Genomic DNA, 25,794 nt, shown 5'->3' on the forward strand with positions numbered 1-25,794 from the left:
CTTCATAATCATTGTGATCTAGAAGCCAAAAACCTTGAATAAGCTTAACAAGACCCCAGGGGATAGCAAAGGCAGTTGGGAAGGAGTCGATTGAAGTTTCCGTTTTATTCGGAAAGGAATGCATGATATCGAGCAGCAAGTAAATTGTCTGATATCAAGTATCTAATTAAGGCTAATAAATTTTAAGACCAAAATTTTATCACATTACATTTAGAAAAACATAATGAAGGAAGAATATAAGTAGGAAGCAGAAAATACTAATGTATAAATCTTGCCATTTTAAGCTATTGTAACCTGAAGATAGTCAGATTCTAACCACAAAGTTGCATTCTGAATAAATAACCAGAAAGAAATACTCTTTGATTTCTGTAAGGCAATCAAAAAGGTTAACTTCAGGTCTTTAAATACTTCCGTTATAAACTCAGGTTCCCTCTTTAGGCAACGGAACTACCAACTGGACAATCAGAACATTTGAACATCCAATGCTTAGTGATTAAAGCACACAAATTCTACAGCTGTTTTTTTCCCCTCATTTGGGTATATTAAACAACGTAAATGACAGTGTCCTTACAATACAACTTGGCTCTGAATGATTAAAACTGGGTTTCAAACAGTATGCGGATCACTCATTGGTAGTGTCATTTTCTCTTTCTGACATCGTTTTCAGAGACATGTTCTAATAAGATGGCTCTGGGCTACAACAGTTTTTAACCCCCTTGCTCTCTTGGCTCCCCTCTGGGGTTAGGCAACAACCAACCAAAAGCAATTCTCTGTATTTCAGCAGCTTAAAAAATTAAGTTGCTGCCCAATGCCTTTTCTCTTCTCCCTGGTTATTATTCTGTGTGCCAGCACTTTTAACAGAACAAAAAGCAAGCACTGTCAGCTGGGCTGGAAAATTGATGATTTCAGCAAAAAACAGGTACTGGTTCTAACCACTGTTAGAAATATGTTTGCTCTGAAGCTGCACGTTTCAGTGCATCGTTCTAGCAAGTAGCCATTTGCTACGGATACGGGTGCTTCCAAAAATTAAAAACTGTGTTTAAATTTTGAGACACCCTAAAGAGGCTTATCATCTTCAATGTTTTTAGTAAACTTGTTTTGTCATATCAGAAGGCTTTGCAACAAAACATTAAAAAAATAAATCATAAAAAACTCACAGTGCTAAGAAATAAAACAATCCTTCTGTCTATGACTTAATTCTACACTAAAGGTTTTCACTTGCATTGTGTTTGAGGCATAAACAGAAAAATTATATTAAACTCGTAGGTGGCAAACACTTAGGAACATTTATGTGCATGTACTGAAAGTGTAATAAAAATAACGAGAAAGGATACAATTGCATGTTTGTAGCTTTCTTCAATGTTTTCGAGCAAATAGAGATCCAGCAGCGCCTGAAATGAAAAAGTGGAAGTTTTTAATAAACTCCTGTCTTTCATAAATCATTGGTTTGGGGATCGAGGGGCTGCTGCTGTTGTTTTCAGTGATGATAACACTCACATGCAAACTAGCAGGTGGGTATCTCCCAGTTCCTCCTTCATCTCTCTGCCACACCTTCTCAACTTGGTCTCCTAACTGGGAAACCATTCCATCAATCATCAAGCAGTCAGAATCCCATTTTCCTCTGGAACAAAAGGTAGCAAGGATTTGTGCAGAGTAAAACACTAATTCCAGCCTCTCAAAACAAATTTCCTCCAGTCAAAACAAAATAAAAGCTCCCATGAGGCAAAGAAAACAGCAAACACACAAAGGCATGACTGTGACTTGAATTTCAAGTCATGAAAGAAATTTCCAAGTCAGATGAAAGATGTTCGTTAGTTCATATTCAATTATTAAAGGAGTTTGAAATAGAAATCCTAAAAGATCTCTCACTAAGGGAAAAGTTGCAATGACCTTTTAGTGTGTAGGTTTTCTTTTTTGTTGTGTTACTTGTAGTACAAAGGAAGAGTAAACAAAGTTCTTTCAGTGCCAGAAATAACCACTCATACATTCTAGCAGAGGAAACATAACAGTATGAAAACATCAGGACTATTCTGCAACACAACTCCAGTGCCTCAAACTCAAGTGTTCCAAATCACAGCTGTGAGACAACATAATGGAAATTTCAGATTTTGTTCTCAGCATCTCTCTTCTGCTACTGAAAACAAGTTACTTTCAGAAAGCTGAGCATACAGGTAAAATCTTGGCATCATCTTAAGCAGTATTTATGTTTCTGACACATACCAGTACAATTATGGATGGCTGAACTTTTAAAAATCACATTCTTCAAAAGTCCATCACAGTCTTCTGCTGACTGCGACACTACCCTTTAATTTCCCGATGATAAAAAGCAGGAAAAGCACGCTAGAGGCTGTATGCTTCTAAGGAACACTCGGGTCTGTACAGAAGTCACCTGAGCAGTAAGCTAAGTAAGCCAAACCTCCCAGTCAATACCTAACAGACTGCAGCCTCCCCCTTAACTCATCTTGTTCACAGTGCCACAGCCTAAGCTTCTTTAGGTCCTTCTTTAGTTTTCAGCACAATTTCCAAAGAAAAACCTATTATCTAATCCGAGGCATTAGCAAGCTAGGCCAGGAAAGAGAGTTCACATTAGGAAGTGACTTCTATCCAGCAGCCAGGAGAGTGCTGGGTGTGCCTAGTAACTACATGTAACTGACTATCTTGTTAAATTACACAAATGCACTTGTGAGTAGGAGATTGAGGCCAACACAATTATTCCCATCCGTTACTAGTCAATAAAACAGATGGTTTGTTTTTTTTTTTCATAACATGCTTTCTTCTCTGTCCAAAACCATTGGTCACGAGTGGTGTTCCCCAGGGCTCGGTTCTGGGACCAGTCTTGTTCAATATCTTTATAGATGATCTGGATGAGGGAATTGAGTGCTCCCTCAGTAAGTTTGCAAATGACACCAAGCTGGGTGGGAGTGTTGATCTGCTGGAGGGTAGGAGGGCTCTGCAGAGGGATCTGGACAGGCTGGATCGATGGGCAGAGGCCAACTGTATGAGGTTTAATAAGGCCAAGTGCAGGGTCCTGCACTTTGGCCACAACAACCCCATGCAATGCTACAGGCTTGGGGAGGAGTGGCTGGAGAGCAGCCCGGCAGAAAGGGACCTGGGGGTGCTGGTTGACAGCCGGCTGAATATGAGCCGGCAGTGTGCCCAGGTGGCCAAGAAGGCCAACAGCGTCCTGGCCTGTATCAGGAATAGTGTGGCCAGCAGGAGTAGGGAAGTGATTGTGCCCCTGTACTGGGCACTGGTGAGGCCGCACCTTGAATCCTGTGTTCAGTTTTGGGCCCCTCACTACAAGAAGGATGTTGAGGTGCTGGAGCGTGTCCAGAGAAGGGCAACGAAGCTGGTGAGGGGTCTGGAGCACAAGTCTTATGAGGAGCGGCTGAGGGAACTGGGGTTGTTTAGTCTGGAGAAGAGGAGGCTGAGGGGAGACCTTATCGCTCTCTACAACTACCCGAAAGGGGGTTGTGGCGACGAGGGTGTTGGTCTCTTCTCCCAAGTAGCTAGTGATAGGACAAGAGGAAATGGCCTCAAGTTGCGCCAGGGGAGGTTTAGATTGGATATTAGGAAAAATTTCTTCACTGAGAGGGTGGTCAGGCATTGGAACAGGCTGCCCAGGGAGGTGGTGGAGTCGCCATCCCTGGAAGTGTTCAAAAAACGTGTGGATGTGGCGCTTCAGGACATGGTTTAGGGGACATGGTGGTTCTGGATTAATGGTTGGACTTGATGATCTTAAAGGTCCTTTCCAACCTAGTGATTCTGTGATTCTGTGATTGCTCTGTGAACGCTGTGCTTTGCTGAACCGGAGACGACCGACCCTATCCTAATCACACCATCTTTTTCAGTAGTAACGAATTGTACAGGTTAGCCAATAAATTAAGTCCGCTACCAATAAATGAGGACACCAACAAATGCTACTGAGCAGAGGTATATATAAACATTTTAACACAGGAAAGTAGCCTCTGTGTTCCACAGGACACATGCACCGAGAGTACTGCCAGCCAACGCATTAAGCATAGCAAATACAACTGTTGATATAAAAGCCATCCATTTCCACTTGTGAATTTGCAGTGGAACTGTTCTAGAGTTTTCCTGCAAGGCTTACCTTGATAAACGCTCAAGTTTCTGTCGGTGACCGGTATAGTAGCTCTGAATCAGAGGATAGTTGTAGAAAGGTCGAGACAAATGCATATCATCATCTACAGGCAATAAAGGCAGAGCAAGTCAAAGAAGTAATATCCCATTTTTAAACTAGAACTTTTGACTAAAAAGACAGAAGATCACACAAGCTAAGCATCAGGAGCCTCTAACTCCCAAAGAAGCCAGTCCTATTTCTGCCTTTGCTAAAAGAGATGTAGGACACAAGACTCAGTGCCTTCTCGTCTCAAGTGCCATTTCAAGTTTACAGTTGATGTAGTGTTCAGAACATGCAGTGTAAGCTGAAATTCACTATATAACAAAAAACAATTCTCAAAGGGAATGTGTTTTTGAAAATACCACGTGAGCATCTGTAAGACAGTCAAGGCTGGCAATAGAATTTATAATCCATCCAAATAAAGAAGTATTTCCAAGGTATAGTTTTTCCTCAAGCAACACATAAAAAGTTCAAAACATGCAGGTAACGCTTTTACTGTAAAAACAAGCATTCCAGTACTAGTTGGTTAATGGTTATTTGGTTAAAAAGGCGTGTAGTTCAAGCTGTGGACACAAGCAACCCCTTGAAGTCAGAGGCTTATTGCTATTTCTAAAAAAACATCCAGGAAAGACACCGGTTGCATTATTCCACACTATGTAAACCAGCAAAATCTCAATTTCACCAGAAACTTCAGCATACGCTCTCACTGAACCAACACAACTTGTTACTGTTGAAACATTTACAGAAGCATGGCTAGGAACATGTTCATAGGAATCCCTTACTGGATAGTCTCCTTGTTACAAACGTGTTATGGTTTATGCTCACCTAAAGCCTCTGGAAGCAGACTGGATCGACAGAACCAGATGACCACTTGTGCATACAAAGAAATGAGGCTAGTTACCACTTGCTTATTTGTCAAGTCTGCAAAACCTGAGAGAAGGCACAAGGATGATTTTTGTGATGCAATTCCTTTCATTTTTACAAAACTCCCTTCATCAGACTAAATAGAAAGTACAAAAATAACACAGTAGAAATCTTTGTCTTTGCATTTTTCACTCTTTCTTATTAGAAGAAAAAACCCACAATCACCAACAAAACAAAAAGCAACCCCTACAAAGAACGAGATTCACTAATGGCTAAAACAAAAAAATAAATAAAGCCTGAGCTATTAAATACACTCATGAATAAGACATTTGTTTTCATGTAGCAGAGTTTTTTACTAGAGCAAAGGGATATTCTTTCTTTTTTTTTTCTTTTTTTTTCCCCTCAATGTGCCAAGAACAATTTAAAATATAAAAAGCGATAGAAACTCAAGTAACTTACTTTACAAAGTTACTCATTTATGCTTCCTTCATAGTTTTAGCAATTTCCAATACAAGATTTGCATGCAATTATAAATTGCTAGTGAAGAATGAAAAGGATTAATTTTCAGCATTACCACATTCAAGTTGCTGTGACTTCAACCCAGTTGCCTACATAGGCTCTCGCTGAATGTAGCCTCCCCTACCCACTTGCATGAACTCCACAACAAACTGTTTCCCTGAACTCAAAGCGTATTAAGTGGTGGTGCCAAGGTCCCAGACTTAAGCCCTTTCTCCCAGCTAAATGTGACTGTCTTCCAACCATTAAAACAAACAAAAGCTCATGTTTCCACAATTATAACCCAAGCATAATTCCAAATCTTAATAAAACATAGCAAAGATTTAGTAATACTATTACAAACCTGTTTCAGTAAGCTCTTGTGCTTCTGTTAGAAAACAGTTTAAGACGGTGCTAAGGTTGCTCAAAAGCAACTGGCAGTGCTGAAGAGACTGTAATGTCTGTGGGTCAATGAAGTTGCAAGAGCCATCAAAGAGCGGAACACCTTTTCAAGAATAAACATCAAATCATTAGCCTACAGTGCAACTGCAGAGTTTCAAAGTACACCTAAAGTAACCACGTGCAGTATCATATACCGCAGATTACTGCATAAGCTCAGTTAGAAAGAATGAGTTTATGTTTGCAAAATGACTATGCTAGTACTCACATATTTGGTCAAATTCATCTTTTGTATAGACCACTTTGTTCCATGTCCACTCAAGAACAAACCGTAAATTAGCAGCAGAACTTGGCTGCTCTTTAAAAAAAGAAAACAAAAAAGAAATAAATCAACAATTTCAAACTAACAAGGACATAACATAAAAACAGCATAAGAACCATTACCTTCAGATGTCCAATATTTAATGCATCCAGTCAGAAGCTCTAAAGAACCTGTCTGGATGGCTGCTGACAATACTGCTTCTAACTGCTCCTCCTAAACATAACAGACAAAATAAAATGAGAACCTTGCATACTTTCAGTATCTGACCCACCAACAGTAAATGTTTCTGTCCACCTGTCCATTCAGACATCACAAACCCAATTAGGACACATGCAACTAATTCCACATTCTTTGCTTAATTCTAGCCGCAGACTGGGCTGCCTGTTGGTCTGAGGAACACTCTCACTTTTCCTTCGACATTTCAAGTTACGGAAGGCTAATTCTAATCTTTGCTTCCATGCCTCGGCATTATAGGCTCCATTTACTGAGTTCCAACTAACTGGCTTCGGGAACATTCTCTGCTACTACCCATCGCGCATTTTGTGCAGTTGAGTTTGCCATCAGGAATGCACGACGGGGACAGAACAAGTACAACTGCTGTTTCCCTGCAAATGTCATTGCGTAGAACTAAGGTCAAGCAGCTTTCTGGACTATGACGACAGGAAGCCGTTCTGACACCCAAAACGCTAAGGTACAATTTCCTAAAATGACAGAAAAGACGTGAAGCATTTAAATTCTAATAGGTTTAAATTTTAGGCTGTTCAAATACCGTATTATCATGTAGTGGTAATCCTTTAGACGCACAATGCACAGACATATGACACAAAGTAGCAGCTTAATTCAGCTGGTGTTCTGATACTTCTTTCTGGTGAAATGATCCTTCATAAAATTTTACTTTTTTCTTTTAGGTTCTTTGTTTGTTTTTAAACATGCTCAGAAGTATCTTTCCCTTCTAGGCATAATCATTAAATCCAAAGCGATTTCTACACATTAGAATACACATGGCATATTCCCATCTTCTTCTGAAAACAGGTTTCAGACAAGGAAACACACCAAATACTGCTTATGGTGGCCAACAAAACTCCTAACCAAGCTTCCTGACCACAATTCTGAAATTTGTCTTACTAACATGCAAAAGAAATCCCTGCTCAAATGCATCACAGGTCTCTGAACAATAGAGAGGTAGCAAAGGGTATTAAAAACGTTCTTGATTTACCAAGTTATTTCCAAACTGGAGCCATGATCAGAATATCTCATTTGAATGTAAGAGTCTACATCAGGCTTGCAAAGGAAACAGTCTACATGCTAGGCCAGCTTGCCAAGAAATTTATTTTAGCTACCACCCTGTGCAGAAGTGTTCTCTGCCCTACCACGTTTCCACAAATCTGGTGAAGAATCCAGGAGACAGGAAGATGAGGCCAGCAGGAAGACTGCTCTCCCTGTCCTACTACTTGCTCCACTGGGCAATGACTAGCTAGCTGATCCTTCAGCTTAGTTCCTGCCTGGGGGAAGATGGGCTGTGCACCACATAGGCTCCATCTCTCATGAAACTCTTCAGATGAGAGAGAAAGGTAGGTGCACTGCAGATGGGAAGCCTATGACAGAGGGGGGTGAAGTCACTATGGGGGGAGAAAGCAGACAGAAGGTCATGGGTGTCATAAGACAAAGGTGATTAAGGTGTTGCAGCAACAAGAGGGCCGTCTAAGAGGAGAAAACTGGGCTACTGTAGGACAAGGCAAAGGCTACCGAGGTGAAGATCTGCTTCGAGAGGCTGCAGAAAAGCCTGCTGACGAAGGGGAAATGAGGGCAAGCAGTGATGAAACTGTCACGTAGAGCTGACAACAGGAGTTGTTTACCACAGCCCACTTCCTTGGAAGCAAATGATCCTGTTTAGTGCAGCAAGCTGATGTTTGCAATAGCTCGCATCCGAGTGAGACACCCCCCTCGTCAGCTACTGCACTGGACCTAACACTTGAGAAAGTGATGGGGATCAAGGTCGTTCTGAGGGAAAGACGCTTTCTGCTGCGCATGACCAGCACGGACTGCACAATTTCTTGTGCCTATCTGTGGCACGGAATTAATAGATGGGTCTCAAAAGAGACCTACTGGGGCTGTTCCCAGTCAGACTCAGTCGTTTAAGTATACTATTACCTTGGTGAACTAAAGTCAACACCTGCATTTCAGTGCAACTTGCAAGTAGTATGAAAATCAGATTAGCATGTCTTACAGCCTGTACAGCCCTGTCAGACAAGACGGATGTATTTCCACCTTGATTCCCTGATGTGCACTCACCTGACTCAAACTGGATGGCTGGACATCAACTAGTCTCGGAGACAGCAAGCCAGCTACAAGACACCTATTGTAGCTCTCATGAATGGCTTCTCTTATTGAAGGACCTGACTTCTTTAAAAATTTCAAGGTCTGAAACACCAATCGAGAATTACAGATTAAGACAGCATTATTATTGAGTCACCAAGGTTCTGGATAACCACTGAGAGAAATAATACAAATATTCACTTAAACTGTCAGAAAGCTTGCATCAGTAATATGCTTTAGGTTTGCAATCTGAGTAAGCGTTACTACGTAGAATCTTACAGACAGCAGAAAAAGCAAGAGTTACAGTATCTTTAAAGAAATCCTGTACGACAAACTATCAGCCCTTGCAATGCTTAATTATGTGTTTTCGAGCTTCTCTGTCAATACACAGGCCCTTCTGTTTCCATGAACACTGACACAAAATACGTTCTATGTAAGCTAAAACTAACACACAACTTCATCATACTTTGGAAGATCCTTTCTATGCTTGTTTGTGCACAAACTGATTCACGTTGGAAATATTTAGTGAGCTCAAACTTAATGCGAAGTTCTTTGTCACAACCTGTGCAGAGGCTCAGAAGTTATACTTTGCGGGAGAAAAAAAACATTTCACTTCTCAAACAGTTAAATAATTTTCGCCTCTCTCCATTCTGTCCTCCTTTTTCAAGTTAACCGGGGATCAAAACCCTAACTCAGGACTATGCAGGCAGTTCCACTGAGGGGTAGTAAAGAAGTAACAGCTTTCCCCGACTTCCACAACATCTTTGTTCTTGCTCCTGGAGCAGCGATCTATTCCCTTCTAGACATTCAATCCCTGACCATGCTTCAACAGGAGACAACAGTAGTTTTACAGCCCCAAGAGTGCACCTAAAACGTTACCCTTTGCATAAAACTGGCAGGACACAACTGCAATTATGCGCGTGGATGGGCAGCACAAGCATAAAATGGTCTCTGACACTCAAAGCCGTGCAACAGAAAACTTAGACAAGGTACTTGACATTCTCAGTAAAGATACAGTAAAAGATCACCTCCTTCTGGAAGCCGGTGCAAGTCACATGAACAACTCCGCAGGTCAGCAAGCACGTACCATCTGCAAAAACAAGGAACGTTTGACAACCTCCCATACTCTCACAGCCAGGTTATGACCAGTTTACATTTTTTAAATACCAGTGTCTGGAAAGACATAACTGAGGACCCATTTTCTTCATCAGATCACTTACAGACTTGTTTTAAAAAACAATTACTGCATGCAGAAATTTTATCTCTAGTGCTATTGAGGTGCTGTGCTTTGAGCTTCAGTTCAAAGTCATTTCGTTTTATGACCGCCACCACCTCACAGGCTACATGACAAGAGCACCAAAACCCAAAACTCAGCAGACTGTCAGAGACGTTTCACAATATTAAATATCTTGTTAGTACAACATAATCAGAGCTGGGGTGGGGCGGGTTGCGGGTTTTTTTGTTTGGTTTGGTTTTTGACTGACAAACAATGAACAAGAGAACGAATAAGTGGCATTTGACCTCAAATTAAGCTTATCTCTATTAAAAGCAGTGAAATACCTACCAAAATTATAGGTGCTTGGATTAAAAAACTGCTCAGGTGGTGGATAAGAAGGAGGAACTCCCCGACTTAGACTTCGCTCATGTACCAGAATATCCAAAAGGAAGTTTGGAGAAGTCATGCTTATCACAGTGTCCAGTGACCACAATGCAAAATAGGGGCAGTCATGAAGGAATTCTTCTGGCCTTAAAGAAAACAAGTGCATAAGCTAAAGGCCGGCATTCAAATGAAGTTTTTGGAGGGGTATTGAAAACAATGTAAGAAAAACCTACCTTAGTGAATCTGGCATTTGAGCATGATACCAGCGATTAATGTCAAATACACCCAAATAAGCAGATGGTTTTCCCTGACCATATGTATTCACTTGCCAAGTGAAGATTGACACACTGGTCTCGGGAGATATTACTGTAAAAGACAAGACATTGTTTCTTATGTGTAGAAAAGATGATCTCTCTGATATTTTTAAAACACCACTTTCTGTTTTGGCTTTGTTCTATCTCCCATGAAAACACAACACTTACTAAGAATAATCAAAAAAATGTCTGGAATAGCAAACATCTCTGTGACAGGTTTCAGTCATACTGCCCCTTTTTCTTGTTCAAATGGTATCAGTTCTAAGCCAAAGCAAACACACAATTATTAGCTAATTAAGTTTTCCAGACATTAAGAGTTGATCAAGACGTTTAGCTAGACAAATAGTTTAGGGAAAAAAATATGCTAGGGACATGTACATTGCTACTTTCAGAAAGCATACAACTATTTATCACGTACACTCGTATCAATCAGTTGGCATTCATAATTTCCAGATTTGAGTCAACTGCAAGTTTTAAGAATAGCCCCTTCCCAGCATATTCAGAATGAAAGAAATCAATTACCACAGAAAATAAATTTAAAAAAAAAAGCCAAACCCTGCAAACAGGAAATTGGAATAAAAATTTTAACATAAAACATTCATGATGTTATACTTGAGTTCTCTCAAGGCTTGGTAGTCTCTTGGTGACATCCCTGACATGAGGTCCCAGTAAGAAGCACAACTCTCTAGAGAGTGTGTCAGCTTGGCAAATGGGTGCCTCTGTACCCGTCAGAATAGGGTCACCTACAACTATCACCCATCGCCTTTTCTTAGTTGCACTGGTTGTTATACGGGGAGCAGATCAGGCTGCCTTAGCTCCAGCATCTCTCCTGATCTGACAGCTCTTTCCTCCTCAGTCTGCAGAACAATGAAACGATTCTGCAAGAGCACCTCAGGCTTTGAGGGAAGTCTCTTCCTCCTGCTGGTCCTTGCCATTGCAACCATTCATTCTTCTGCATTATTGGCCCCCCTCCCTTCTGTGTGTGCTGGTGGGGGAGTTTTTGGCTGTTTGGCTGTGGGTCCACTGCACACTGCGCTTGGCCAGCTATCTAACTCTTTCTCAGCCTCCCTGATATTACACAGCCTTCTCACCACCTCCTGCAGCTCAACCACATTCTGCAGGAGGTCCTCAACCTGGACACACTTCTTGCAGGCAGGTCTGCCACCTGTCCCTGCCCAGGAGAAAGAGCTAGGTACTGCCTACAGTCCGAGGTCTGCACTGCAGCCTCTCCCTTCAGCACCTCTGTCAGGGAGGAGGCATCAGCCACCACTGGGGTAGATGGTACAGACTCCACAGACAGACATGCAACATTTGCTCTCAGACAAGTACACAACATTCTGCCATGACAGTGAGTTAGGATGTATACCCTTGAATAACAAAAGACACCATAATACCTGTGTATATGGACAAAGAAAACTATTACTTTAAAAACTTGTTGGGAGTAGGAACATATTAGACTTAGAGAGGAAAACATGGACAGGAAAATCATAGAATCATGGAGTCATTTAGGTTGGAAAAGACCCATAAGATCACTGAGTCCAACCGTAAACCTAACACTGCCAAGTCTACCAATAAACCATGACCCTAAGTGCCACATCTACGCATCTTTAAAATACCTCCAGGGATGGTGACTCAGGCACTTCCCTGGGCAGCCTGTTCCAACGCTTGACAACCCTTTTGGTCAAGACATTTTGCCTAATATCCGGTCCAAACCTCCCATGGCACAACCTGAGGCCCTTTCTTCGCGTCCTATCCCTAGTTACTTGGGAGAAGAGACCAACAACCAACTCACTACAATCCCCTTTCAGGTGGTTGTAGAGAATGATAAAGTCTCCTCACAGCCTCCCCTTCTCCAGACTGAACAACCCCAGGTCCCTCAGTCGCTCCTCATAAGACTTGTTCTCCAGATCCTTCATCAGCTTTGTTGCCCTTCTCTGGACACACTCCAGCAACTCAACATCTTTCTTGTAGTGAGGGGCCCAAAACTGAACACAGGATTCCAGATGTGGCCTCACCAGGGATGAGGACAGGGGTGTTATCCCTTCCCTACTCCTGCTGGCCACACCATTTCTGATACAGGCCAGGATTCTCTTGGCCTTCTTGGCCACCTGGGCACAACTGCTGGCTCATGTTCAGCCGGCTGTCAACCAGCAGCCCCAGGTTCTTTTCCACCAGGCAGCTTTGCAGCCTCTCTTCCCCAAGCCTGTACCATTGCATGGGGGTGTTGTGACCAAAGCGCCCTGGCACTTGGCCTTGTTGAATCTCATACAGTCGGCCTCAGACCATTGGTCCAGCCTGTCCAGATCCCTCTGTACAGCCTTCCTACCCTCAAGCAGATCAACGCTCCTGCCCAGCTTGCTCTCGTTTGCAAACTTACTGAGGGTGCGCTCAATCCCCTCGTCCTAGTCCTTGATAAAGATATGAAATAAGACTGGCCCCAAAACCGAGCCCTGGGGAACACCACTTGTGACTGGCTGACAACTGGATGCAGATACAAGTTTGAACAGAAAAAAAAAAAAAAAAGCGGGTAACATTCCTAAGCAATGGAGGGAATGATCTTGTTGTTCAAAGACAACAGCTGGAGGAATAAAGGGACTGACCAGCATTATACAGATACACCGCTATAGCATTTCAGCAAGCATAAAATAAAACCTATTTTTCCCCTGAAAGAAGTCCCACATCACTTAAGCACACAGTTTTTCTTTTTAAATAAGCCCAACAACATTTAAGACCTTCAGCCTGTGGGTACAGAACAGCATTCATTGCTTAGATTCCAAAAGCATTTATTGTAGAATAACCAAACACGGACATCAGAACAAACCTTCATTAATACTATCCTCTCTGTCAACGTGGTTGCGAAATTTTTCTACAGTCTGGCAGCTGAGTAATTTAGTATTGCTCGTCTGCCCTCTCGAGGGAAAGACTCCACCCGTGAGATCTAAGCTGTACCTTTCGTCACAGTATTCCAAACCCTGGGGAAAGAATAAAAGAGGAGGAAAAAGGTCATTTTGAGATTAAAACATACAGTATACCTAAATATGAACGAATGTCTCTCTCTGACATAATATGCATATTATACTGTGTATTTCCCTTGAGTTATTTCTTACGGTAAATAGAAAGTACAACTGACATGCAAGAGAATTAAGTGTCAAATTGTAATGGGTAAGTTTGGCTCTAAAGGCTTTGCACAGCTCCAAAATGTAGCATTTCCCTAATGTTATTCAGATCAAAAGAATTTGCAGAATTCCATGCAGCATCAACGTTTCTTTACAAACCTAAACGTATATTTACAAAGCGATACCTGAAATAATACAACAGATATGTACACAAAGCTCTTTGCTCCATGTCTTGATTACAGAACCGATGGAGTTAGAAAAGTCGTGGCACTACAGCAGCTAAAGCTCTGTTGAGAGCTCTTCTCTACAGGCACACCACTGGAGTGAACATGCACCCCTCTGTCGCAACTATGAGGCCTTCTTACTGGTTCACAATCTTCTTTCAAACCACGTCAGCTCTTACCAGCTCCTCCTTGAAGCTTGTCAGAGACTAACGGGTGAAATATCCCTCAGTTCCTGCACCAAGCACAGCCAACAGCAAAAGGGAAAAACAGAGAGGACATGGGGTGCACATGGACAAGGTGTTTAGGATCACGAATTACTACAGAGTAAGCAAACTACTTTGAGATACACAGAGACCCCAGCAGGATTGTGTTGAAACTCTGCTACCACCATCTCCCAAGTAAGCATTAAATGAAATACCCTCTTTCCAAATACAGCATTTGTTCATCCGGTCTACCGCACAACACATGAATGTGTGTATTGTGGACAAATGGCAGCTCTACAACTAAAAAAACACCCAAAACAAACCACAACAACAAAACACCAAACAAAAAAAAAAACAACAAAAACCCCACGCACCACCTAACATAAAACAACCCCCAAACTGATCAGACCACATTCTACCCAAGTTCCCTAAGCTTTCAGAGCTCTCAAAGCTGAGAAGCTGAGTTGTTGGCGTGAAACAACACATTCCAATATCATCTCATGTGATACATCTAATTCGCCTAATCTGAGAAAAGGCAAGCTTTCTCTTCATAGTTCCAGGAAATAAATATCAAGGCAGTCTCAACCAAAAATAATTTAAAAACCAAAATTAACTCTTTCATTACTGAGAAGAAAAATACTTCTGAAGCCCAGCAGTTTATTTTACATTTACCCTGGGGCAAGCAAATCTAAGGGAAGGAACTTCATTTCATTCCAAGTCCAGCTTGTAGAGCTCAAATGAAAAAAAAATAATATAAAAACAAAGATCACAAAAGGAGATTGCGGGGGGGTGCGGAGAGAGAGAGGGACACGTATTTTAAGAAAGGGAGACAGAGAGAAGCTTATTCAAGCATGTGGTTTGGTTAAGCAAAGCTATTCAAAGCCCTGTCTTCTCTTCCTACGTGCCGTTAAGAACAATTTTATTGGTAAAAGCTGCTGCTTCTTCAGGAATTCAATTTATATGGGCTCGTTGCAGACGAATCTAGCTGGAACACACGACACTGCAGTATACAATTGCCTGGCTTGTTTTCAAAAAGTATGGCCATAGGCTGTGCCTGATAAGACTCAGCAAACCAGATCCCTTTTTAATGGTCTCTGAATTTTCATGGTAAATATTAGCCCTGACAACTTAACTGATGCGCACTTAGAGAAAATAACTGTTTTCATTTTTTCACATGCATGCACATCTTACCTCATACATGACTTGTCCTGATGCCAGGCGTTTTCTGTCACCAAATGCTAACTGCAACAGATGTAAACTCACAACATCACCTTCACTGAAAAAGGTAAAAATGAGGAAATTTGATGACAAAGCTGTTTTATAGTCCTCATTATCATTTTATTAGATCTAGACTGAAGTATTCTTAATAGCGTGCTCTTGCTGAAAAGAAAAACACCACTTCCCAAAACATCACGATTCGTCACATTTAGCTGCTAAAACATAAAGGAGGACGATCTGACACTAGCACACCTTGAGGGGCAAATGCTAACCATATGATCTGGAGGCTTTAGCATGTTGTATGGACTAAACAGTGTTGGAGATAGTTCTTCACAGTGAAGAGCTCTCGATCAAAACTGCTTTAAAGTCAAACTGAAGCAGACTGCCGCTCCATGAACACCTGAGCTGGTTAAATAGCTTCCCGGTGCTGGAAGAGAGAGCTCTTTCTCCCCGTCCCTTCCCACCAAAGTTCCAGTCCCTCTCTTGCATACACTGCACCCTTCCACATACTGATTTGATTCATTAGCCCAGCAGGCAACCGGTGACTTTTCTGCTGACCAGTGATCGTTCTCTGCCAGCTGAGCTGAACCGGCTCATGAAGGCTCCAAAGACTGCTAGAGTTGCCGCAAGGGAATCGGCAATACTGTCACTTCCCTCCTTTAAGGGCAGCAGGCTGTTACATCGGCATGTTTACTGGGCTAGATCTGCAGCCTCAACAACTTTTAACGGTATTTTAATACCATGGTGCGAATCTCAAACAAGCCACGAAGCAGTCGTCAAGAAACAAAAGGAAATCATTTAAGAACGCACACGAAAATATGGCTGCTTTTCCTTTGCCTTCTTTTCAGGAGGTAGGAACTATTAGGTCCCTCTTCACGTCCGTTAAAGCCTGTCAAAATTGCCTTGTAAGCGTAACACCTTCCCTACCTCAGACAACCTCCCACACAGCTACATAAACAAAAGCAATACACATGTACCAACTGTATGTCAACAAATATATTAAAAAAAAAAAGTCAGTGGCTTCCAGTAAGTTTCAATTCACCTTTCTTGTGTAGACTGAACAGCCCACAAGTAGCAACAATTACGAGGATCGTTCTCAGGCTCTTGAAAAGCAACAGCATAGACAGGAATCCTTCCTCCTTCAAGCTGAGAGTGGTGCCTGCAGGGTTCAAGAAAAAAGAAGAAAGGTCAGCCCGCTGGCACAAACTGTTTGCAGAAGGGCAGAAACATCTTCTGAGAAAAAGAGCACCTTACATGCTTATCCTCAAAGCACAAAAGGTCATACTTCTGGCTCAGACAAGTGAGTCAAGGAAGCCACTACGTTTATGCAACAGTCAGGAGGTGAGGAAACTACTGTCCATCAAATGCAATAACCTGGGCTAACGTCCTACTCTGCCTGAGGACAAGGAACACAAATGACTACTTCAGCTGCCACGCAGAAGATTGGTCCTGCTCTTGTAGCCTACTTCAATATTGAACTTAAAAAGCAGCATAGCTCCTGAACAAATCTAAAATGGCACCAAGCAGAAGAAGTTCCTCGCTTCTTCACTTGGACGACGTAAACCACTTTTTCTTCCAGGTTTCTGAACTGTATCTGCACCTTCACAATCCATTCTTGCCCCCTAACTATTCCTCCACTGTCTTTTTATGCATCCAATTGTTTCTGGTCAGTCACTGCAGATGTGCTTAAGGGAATCCCTATCTGAATTTGGTCAAGTATTTCAAGTGCGATTGCTCTGTGGCAGAGTTAAAATCTTCTCTTCATTTTTCTATTGCTTATAGATTTACGGGTCCCTTATCCTCATCTGCAAGTCTTCCAAGTAAACTTTCCTTCACATGCATCGTTGCCTTGGAAGGGGTCAATCCCCTACGTCGGTCAAGGCTGAAATGCAGGAAAGAATCTACTTTCTGGCACAGATCAGCTACTGGTTTTTCATGTCTCACTACTTTCACCCTGGACACTTTAGAGAATACTATCACCAAAAGCACATTCTTAACATACTTAAGCCTTTCCATGTATGCCCCAATGGCAGCAACTGGTGCTGCAACATAATTTCTAAAATCTCTTTCATCGAAATACACACATTTCCTGGTTTCACTGAATCCTACCGAGAGGACACACTGTCTTACAGAACTCAGCTCTATCGCACCCTAACTGCTTGACGTCACCCCAAAGGAGCATGCTTTCCACGATTCCTCAATCCACAGGCACAAGAAGGAAAACAATGCTAGTCCATGGGGGAGAAGGCGGTCCACTTAATCCATGTAGGACTTAGCAGTTGTCTCAGAAGAGGATTTCCAAACATTCCAAGCTTATAATCAAAATTCCAGTCCCTGAAAAAGGCCTCTCCTAAATGAACATACTTCCTTCAGCAAAAAAATTGAGACCCCTCCCTGTCCTGGCATGGCCAAGGGTACAGGCCTACTTACTCCCTCTTCAATGTTTTCATATTCCATAGTGACAGGTAGCCATCTGAAAAACCCACAACGAGCTGATTGCTTCTGCTTATGTAGCACAGGGTTGATATTGCTGCTCCTGAAGGATTTTGTAATTGGAAACAGAGATGTCTTCCTTCTCTGGTCACAGTTTCTCTTCTTTGTGGAACTTCAGCAGGAATTCTAGTGACGACTTCTAGATCTACACACACAAAACCACACAATAAATGAATGCGGTATGCCATTTTAAACACTGACGTGACAACAGGTATAATCTACTTCTACCGTCCCAGGCAAAACACCCGTTTATGCAACACTTCTCTTGCTATTTCCATGCTGGATGTGTTCAAAGAACATTAAGAACTCTCTGACGCGATGGGTATTCTCACTCGTATTTCAAAACCTGGTAAAAGTGTAACCTTCATAGACAAATTCTTCTTGCACTCTGTAAATCAGAGGAGTCTGGGCCTCATGATGAAGCTATCTATCTGAAGTGACATCTACTCCTGAAGTCGCTGCTGTAGTAGCCGAAACAGCGTATGCAATCTGAGTACTCAAATTAGAGATTTCATTCATCCAAATGCGTGATTTTTCATACGTCAGATGTATTTTAAAAAACGAGTCCCAATTTTGCCCCAAGTCAATTTGCAGAAGCACAAGAACATTCCGGAGAAATAGGGCACCTCTGACACAACTCCCTATCAGGCAGCTGCACCGACTCAGATGCTACAATTCCTATACCTCACTAGCAAGAATCATAGCGACATAGGGGTCGGGGTGGGAGGGAGGCATTTAGAGCACTGGGAGGAGTATTAAGCCACTCCCATTCTTCATCGGTTCAGGACTATACGGTGTCAAACCACCATCTGCAATCAGCAGTCGTAAATGTCTGCACACTAGTATCTTCAAAGTGGGACGCGTATTGTTTATTTAAAAGACACAACTTTCCTTCCTTTCAAATTCAAGTTTAAAACCTGCAAGCTTACCTGATGCTTCTATTTCATTTTGGCTGCAGGATAAGTCATCCAAGCAAAGGTCAACCAGAAGTAGATGACCAACACCTGTAGCCACTGCTGCCACTCCAAAGAGCCATCGCAGACTCTGATGTAGGTGCCGAGTGCTCACGCTGGCTCCTCCATAATTAGTTATGGGTTCTATAGCAGTTACCTACAGGAAAACTACAAGTTGCTATTCAAGCTGTTTGACAAGCTGAAGAGAAATCATTCAGAAGTGAAGCCAGAATTAGCACATCAGAAACGAGACAATAAATACAGGATCGTAGGACTCGGAAGCAAAGCCTTGTTTCAAATTACATCAAGGTGGGGGGGGGGAACAGAAGGCCCTCTACAAAAACCTGTTCCTGCCTACCACTTACTAGAGTTCCTACAGTTACCTAACTGAATTAACTTCACCTTAAAGTTGGGAATTCTATTCCTACAGCTTACCAATTTCCATCTCCTCCATAGAAATAATTAACTCTAAGAAAGCACAGAAAATCAGTTCTACGCAAGAAACTTTATCATATTTAAGGGACTTAAGTAAGAAAGAGAAAACTACATCTAGTTCTCCCACTGTCCACAGCCCATCAGCACTGCCATACAGCCGGTGACGCCTTTGCCAAACAGGCATTAGGATAAGCCATGGCTGTCAGTCAGACGAGGCGGCGGGCAACTTGCATGGCAAACACACCATTTCCATGAGAATGAAACATTTTCAGAAAGTGCTGAAGGCAGATACTAGCTTCGTCACATTTACACTGGTCCTCACTGAGAAGAAAAATAATGACCAGATAAAGTAAAAAAAAAACTGTTTTAAATGCACTTTTATGAATGCTAACCAAGATTTAAAAAGCCAGCCCAAAACAACGGCAGAAGTAACAGCAGCTTGTCAGATAAAAAGCTAACTCCAGCTCAGGAAGAAGTGCACGCTGCTCTTTAACATGCGACGCGGTCTGCACGCAACTTCATTAGGAGGTCAAGACAGACCTTTCAGCACTGCAACACATCCCAGGGCAATAGTGACTGCTGTAGCAGAGGTACAAGCACATGAAGACACCCGCACTACAGCTGTACAACAAAAGAACTAGCGTTTAGCTTTCTTACAAGATGCAACACAACGGAAAAAGCTTTACGTCAACAACAAAGTTTCACATGAAAAGAACACAAAGAAGTGAGCATCACAAGGTAGGCCATGTTTTTATATTTTTTTTTACCCACACAGGTGGGGAAAAATAACCAAACCCTTAAGCCCCAAAGTTTTCTCCTCTTCTGTATCAAGCACTTGCTATGACTACACAGCCTGGCAATCTACTACAGAATTTACCTTTCATCTTGGTCACAAGAATTCTAATCTTAGCAGTACCTGTAATAATTTATACAGCTTCATTTTGGTTTAGATTTCCTATAAATCAAATTAAATTTCCCATCTTCTCTGCTACACCAAGGACTATCAAAAGTGATTTGATTATTCAAATTCTTGCTCCTCTAAGTTTTGATGACTGTTATGAGGAAAGCTGAAATACTATATGTATCTTGCTGCAGAATTAGCCAAAAGTTCAAGTGTTGCTTGTAACTTCTTTTTCTCTTAAGATTTTTTTCATTGTACCACTGGCTCCAAACAAATCTTTTCCGTATTTGCAAACGGTCTTCCAAAAATGTTTCCCAGTTTTAACACTTCAATTTTCCATGCAGAAGTTCCTGAAACCGTCTATTTTTCCACTGCACTAAGTACTGGCTTTTCATATTCTCCTAGACTACTGCCAACTCAATCTGGGAATGAACAAAGAAAACTGTTCTCAGCTCACTGAATCTGAATGCTACCCTTCTGCCTCATTCAAACCAGGAAAATTTGTGAAACTACTCTTCAATAGTTCTGAAACATACAATCATTATAAACCAATTTAATACAATTGGTGTTTTTAATTCAGGTTTACTTTTACTAGAATTCGATTCAAATAATATTGCATTAACTTCTTCAGTCTTCTGCTGCATTTCAGATGTATATCACAGGGCAATTAGAGATGGCCCCACAAAAAAAATGCCAAAATTCTTTATAAGCTTGTGAGTTTGGTTTTTTTACCTCATTTCTTTACTCTCTGAATGAGTACACATCTACTCTTACACTAAAAGGCAGTCATACAGTCATTATAAATAGCCTGTATTAATATAGTAATGACCTGACACGTTGGACCTCAGTTACTCTAAGTCAGTGTTAACCTGTACAACTTAGTTGTCCACAGAAGGTATACCCCCATGGAGGACAGTCCAGAAATTAAGATGCTTATTAAATCCTTAAAACAGTAATGACAAAAACTGCAGAAAGCGATGCTAAGAATAGATCTGCATTTTACTTCTAAAAATAATTAGTGAAAATCAGAGAAACATTCAGGCAGATTAAAAACATACATTATGTACTGTGTAATTTTGAAGTATGAGTTACAGAATAAATTCAAAACATATGGACAGTGGCCAAGTGCAAGTTTTATCTGCTTGGTTCTGCTTACCCTTACTCCCACTCACAACTTAGAAGTTAACAGTCCAACTAGCAGTATCTGTGTCCTGTTTATGCTGATCTAACTAATCTAAGAGCAAGAAGATCGGAAGCAAAACGAAAGCAACAGACCAAACAAGCTTGTAATCAAGACCATTCAGGGCATAAGAGCAAAAATTCAGATAAGCTTTCCCTTTATTGCAAAAATCATAACCTTTATCACACAACAGCCAATTTTTTCCCCCAAGGTTTCATCATATTTTCCCCTGAAACACTTTTTTGTGGTTTTTGTAGAAAAACTTTACATCAAAGCTCTCTAGACTGGATATTCTGAAGTTTATACTTGGAAGACACTGGCAATCTCTCTTCCCACACCTCTCAAGTCAACGGTCTGCAAGATGGGGACTGGAGGAGCAAAGTCTCTCCCATTGCAGGAGAAGACCAGGTTCAAGACAACCTGAGGAACCTGAACATGCACAAATCTATGCGACCTGACAAGATGCATCTCAGAGTCCTGAGGAAATTGACTGATGTAGTTGCCAAGCCACTCTCCATGATATCCGAGAAGTCCTGGCAGTCAGGTGAAGTCCCTGGTGACTGGAAAAAGGGAAACATTGCACCCATCTTTAAAAAAAAGTAGCAAGGAGGACCCTGGGAACTACCAACCTGCCTATCTCACCTCTGTGCCTGGGAAGATCATGGTGCAGATCCTCCCAGAAGCTAAGCTAAGTCATATGGAGGACAGGGAGGTGATTCCAGACAGCCAGCATGGCTTCACCAAGGGCAAGTCCTGCCTGATCAACCTAGCTGCCTTCTATGACGGAGTCCCTCTATCAGTGCACAAGGGAAGAGCTGCCAATGTCATCTATCTGGAGTTCCGTAAGGCCTTTGACATGGTCCCCCATAACATCCTTCTCTCTAAATAGGAGAGATATGGATTTGATGGGTGGACTGTTAGGTGGATGAGGAACTAGTTGGATGGTTGCATCCAGAGGGTAGTGGCCAATGGCTCAATGTCCACATGGAGACTGGCAACAAGTGGTGGCCCTCAGGGGTCCGTATTGGCACCAGTACTCTTTAATACATTCATCAATGGCACAGACAGTGGGATCAAGTGCACCCCTCAGCAAGTTTCCAGGTGACACCAAGCTGAGTGGTACAGCTGACATGCCCGAGGGACGGGATGCCATCCAGAGGGACCTGGACAAGCTCAAGGAACGGCCCATGTGAACCTCATGAGGTTCAACAAGGCCAAGGGCAGGGTTCTGCACCTGGGTCAGGGCAATCCCCGGTATCAATACAGGCTGGGGCATGAAGGCACTGAGAGCAGCCCTGCCTAGAAGGACTTGGGGGTACTGATGCATGAAAAGCTGGACATGAGCCGGCAATGTGCGCTCGCAGCCCAGATGGCCAACCACATCCTGAGCTGCATCCAAAGAAGCGTGGCCAGCAGGTCAAGGGAGGGGATTCTGCCCCTCTACTCTGCTCTGGTGAGACCCCACCTGGAGTACTGCATCCAGGTCTGGAGCCCTCAGCACAGGAAAGACATGGACCTATTGGAGAGGGTGCAGAGGAGGGCCACAAAAATGACCAGAGGGATGGAACACATCTCCTGTGAGGACAGGCTGAGAGAACTGGAGTTGTTCAGACTGGAGAAGAGGTGGCTCCCGGGAGACCTTATACCAGCCATGCGGTACTTCAAGCGAGCTTGTAAGAAAGATGGGGACAGAGCTTCTAGCAGGTTCTGTTGCAACAGGATAAGGGGTAATGGTTTTAAACAAAAAAAGGTTAGATTTAGGCTAGATATAAAGGAAGAAGCGTTTTGCAATGAGGGTGGTAAAACACTGGAACAAGCTGCCCAGAAAGGTGGTAGATGCCCCATCCCTGGAAACATTCAAGGTCAGGTTGGATGGGGATCTGAGCAACACGATCTAGTTGACAATGTCTCCACTCACTGCAGGGGAGTTGGAATACATGACCTTAAAAGGTCTCTTCCAACTCCAAATATTTTATTATTCTAAGTGACAGCATGTTAATGTAATATAGAAAAAAATACCTCTTCCAAAGAGACGCTCCAAAACTTTTCCTGCAACAGGACTATGCAGCACCTAACCACCTAAAAGCTTCGTTTCTCCGATTAAAAAGTACATACCCTTCCTGGAAGAACAACTGCTTTAACCACTTTTGATATTCCAAGGTCGTACAGGCAGAGAACGCTTCCCTCGGCTTCTTCCAACCCAACCAGTAGTCCAGTTCTCTTCTGCCAGGAAAACTCCTTTACCACACGAACAGTGGGAGGCTGTTCATTCACACCGCCAAAACGATATGCCGAGAGCCGCTCTCCTGTCACAGAGTTCACGACCTCAAGTTGAGGACCACACGCCAGCCATGCGAGGCCATTTCTCCCTGTAAGAGAAAAGCAAGCTGACTACGGCCCATCTCCAAGAGAAGGTTGAAAACAACTGAAAAATCACAGTCACTGCCCCTTTCCTTCAAGAAAAGTACCTAACAGAGGAAGACGGACTTACCTCACTCGGGTCAATTATTTAAAGTCGCCTACTGAAATCCTCAGGCAACGCATCTTAGAATTAACAACCTTCTTATTTTGCATTTGTACTTGCCATTCCTGCACTGAAGAATTCTGATCATTTGCGATAAAGATTACAATATATTGATCTACAGTCTTTATACCATGTTTGGCTTGGTTTTGCTAGAAATCACCTGAATACATATGGGAATACAACTCTTAGAGCATACTTCAGACGCAACAAATCTAAACCAATCCATTTCTAGTTTCTGAGTTTTACTTGACACATGCCTACTTTGGGCAGGGGTTTGGACTTCAGCAAGAAACTATCTTAAAATGGGCACTGCTTGAGCAAACTTAGGCTTTTACACATGCCGATCACAGAAAGAATGTAGCACACTTTGTTTCACTGAGCTACTTCAAGCTCAAAGGAAGTCTTAAGTCAATTACTGCATTTACAGTCTGGTAGATAAGACTCTACCTGGGCTTAACAGAAGCCTAGACATCCAGATGGGCACCCAGCTCTATCCAGTTTCAGATCACCCAGAAACTCAACTACCTAATCTGCTCAGCCACTTCCAGCAGCTCTCACTGGCTCCTCATCTGCACCCCATTAAGTACTTGGGAGATATGGGGCTGCGGCGCTGAACAGGATTATCCTCTTCCTTCTGTTTTCATTCAGACTAGAAAAGAAAAATGGGGGGGGTTGCCTCTGCAACACTGCAGAAGAACTATTTCTGCATGTGACGTTAGGATGGTCCTAGAGCTTGAGCTGGCACAAATAAATACAGCCCAAAACAACACTATTACTTTTTTGAAAACTGCCTTTTGTTTAATGAAAAATGGAGGAGGGCCCAGTGACTGAGCATAGTAACTAACTGAATTATTTTAATGGCACAAGACCGGTGCAAGCTGTTGTAATGTCAAAGTTTAACTATGCTAGTGTTTTACTATTAGCATTTTTAATCATTAAAACATCCTTTTTGTTCTCTCAAAACCTGATGCGTCTTAACAGCACCAACCTGACACAGCTGATACCGTGACCCTACGCGTCAGGTAACCTCCAGGCAGTGACAACCTTATACCTAAAAGCTAAAGGAAAATGCTCACCTCCAGAAAACTTCCCGCACAGCACAGAACCTGGGGTTATTCCATCTTCCGCAAGGGCCTGGATAGTCACCTCGGGAAACCGCAGCAGACTGCTCGTTACCTGAGCCGTTAGGTCTCGCATTCTTCACTGGAAATAAAGGCAAAGATGCAAAAACAGACTCATGTCAGCCATAAATATTTCCGAGATTGACAGAAGTTTCATCAGTATGCTCTGAAAAATCTCCTACACATCGCCTGTTGCTCTTTTCCTTAAAAAAATGGCACTCAGGACAGCTTTTGATCCCACAGCAGAGCAAAAGGAGAACCCGGTGCTTTCCTGATGCCTGTGAGATCACCAACAAAAAGCATCACAGAGGTACTGACAAGGTAAGTAACAGGAAAAAACACAGTACACCGAGTTCAAGTCTACTCACATAGGCTAGTAAGACGGGGTCTGAGAAAAATCGTATCTTAAAAAGCTTCTCAGTAACAGGTATAAGTTTCCATTTGTCCTTTCCCTTGGTTTTATACCATATCATTTATTGTCAGTTGTCTTCTAGTAGATTTCATGCATCATTTATGTCTTGTTCACTTTTGCACATTTATTCTGAACATTAAGGAATACTAAGTTCTTAACTACCTTCACTCTCAAATTCTTCCAGAAAATGTACTGTTGATATTTTCACATTACGAGCAATACAGACTTTCAGAGCTCATCAGTTAGAAAGTAGTTTTCCATACTCTGACAACGTAAACATAATGCAGCACTTCGAGGCACTGATTTTCTTCCTACACTTGAACCCTCATATTCCTTATTCCAGTCCCTTCCTTCCTATTGCCTGTCCTTATCCCACTTCTTGGCAGGCCTTAACAAAAATTTCCTTTATTTTTTTGGTGGGAGAACTTAAAAGCTGAAGCGATTGACACGATTACATAGGAGGCCAAATAAGAGATACTCCATAGACGTGCGAATACAAACGACCTGAAGCATCCATGTTTTGCAAGTTCTGTGCGTTACTGAAAAAGCCCCCGGAAGACAAG

The 25,794-nt window shown here is 42.3% G+C and overlaps 1 protein-coding gene across 1 annotated transcript in view; it reads right to left on the reverse strand.

Moving 5' to 3' along the window:
* The window catches only part of LOC309403704 (protein ELYS-like), a gene marked incomplete at its 3' end in the record, with an annotated part of 46,381 nt that extends 21,160 nt beyond the window's left edge, over nt 1–25,221 (reverse strand). The window contains exons 1-19 of the mRNA XM_081997948.1: nt 24,775–25,221; nt 23,290–23,543; nt 18,635–18,815; nt 17,643–17,850; nt 16,255–16,371; nt 15,186–15,270; nt 13,273–13,423; nt 10,371–10,503; nt 10,102–10,283; nt 9,566–9,627; nt 8,514–8,642; nt 6,344–6,434; nt 6,168–6,257; nt 5,865–6,005; nt 4,967–5,071; nt 4,112–4,205; nt 1,498–1,621; nt 1,335–1,391; nt 2–148 (exon numbers count right to left, since the gene is read on the reverse strand). Coding sequence (XP_081854074.1) covers nt 2–148; nt 1,335–1,391; nt 1,498–1,621; nt 4,112–4,205; nt 4,967–5,071; nt 5,865–6,005; nt 6,168–6,257; nt 6,344–6,434; nt 8,514–8,642; nt 9,566–9,627; nt 10,102–10,283; nt 10,371–10,503; nt 13,273–13,423; nt 15,186–15,270; nt 16,255–16,371; nt 17,643–17,850; nt 18,635–18,815; nt 23,290–23,543; nt 24,775–24,895 — 2,472 coding nt within the window. The 5' untranslated portion in view covers nt 24,896–25,221. The remainder of the gene's footprint in view (nt 1; nt 149–1,334; nt 1,392–1,497; nt 1,622–4,111; nt 4,206–4,966; nt 5,072–5,864; nt 6,006–6,167; nt 6,258–6,343; nt 6,435–8,513; nt 8,643–9,565; nt 9,628–10,101; nt 10,284–10,370; nt 10,504–13,272; nt 13,424–15,185; nt 15,271–16,254; nt 16,372–17,642; nt 17,851–18,634; nt 18,816–23,289; nt 23,544–24,774) is intronic.
* Nucleotides 25,222–25,794: the final 573 nt, after the last annotated feature.

Source organism: Phaethon aethereus (genome assembly GCF_964289735.1).
Source record: "Phaethon aethereus genome assembly, chromosome: 3".
Lineage (NCBI taxonomy): Eukaryota > Metazoa > Chordata > Aves > Phaethontiformes > Phaethontidae > Phaethon > Phaethon aethereus.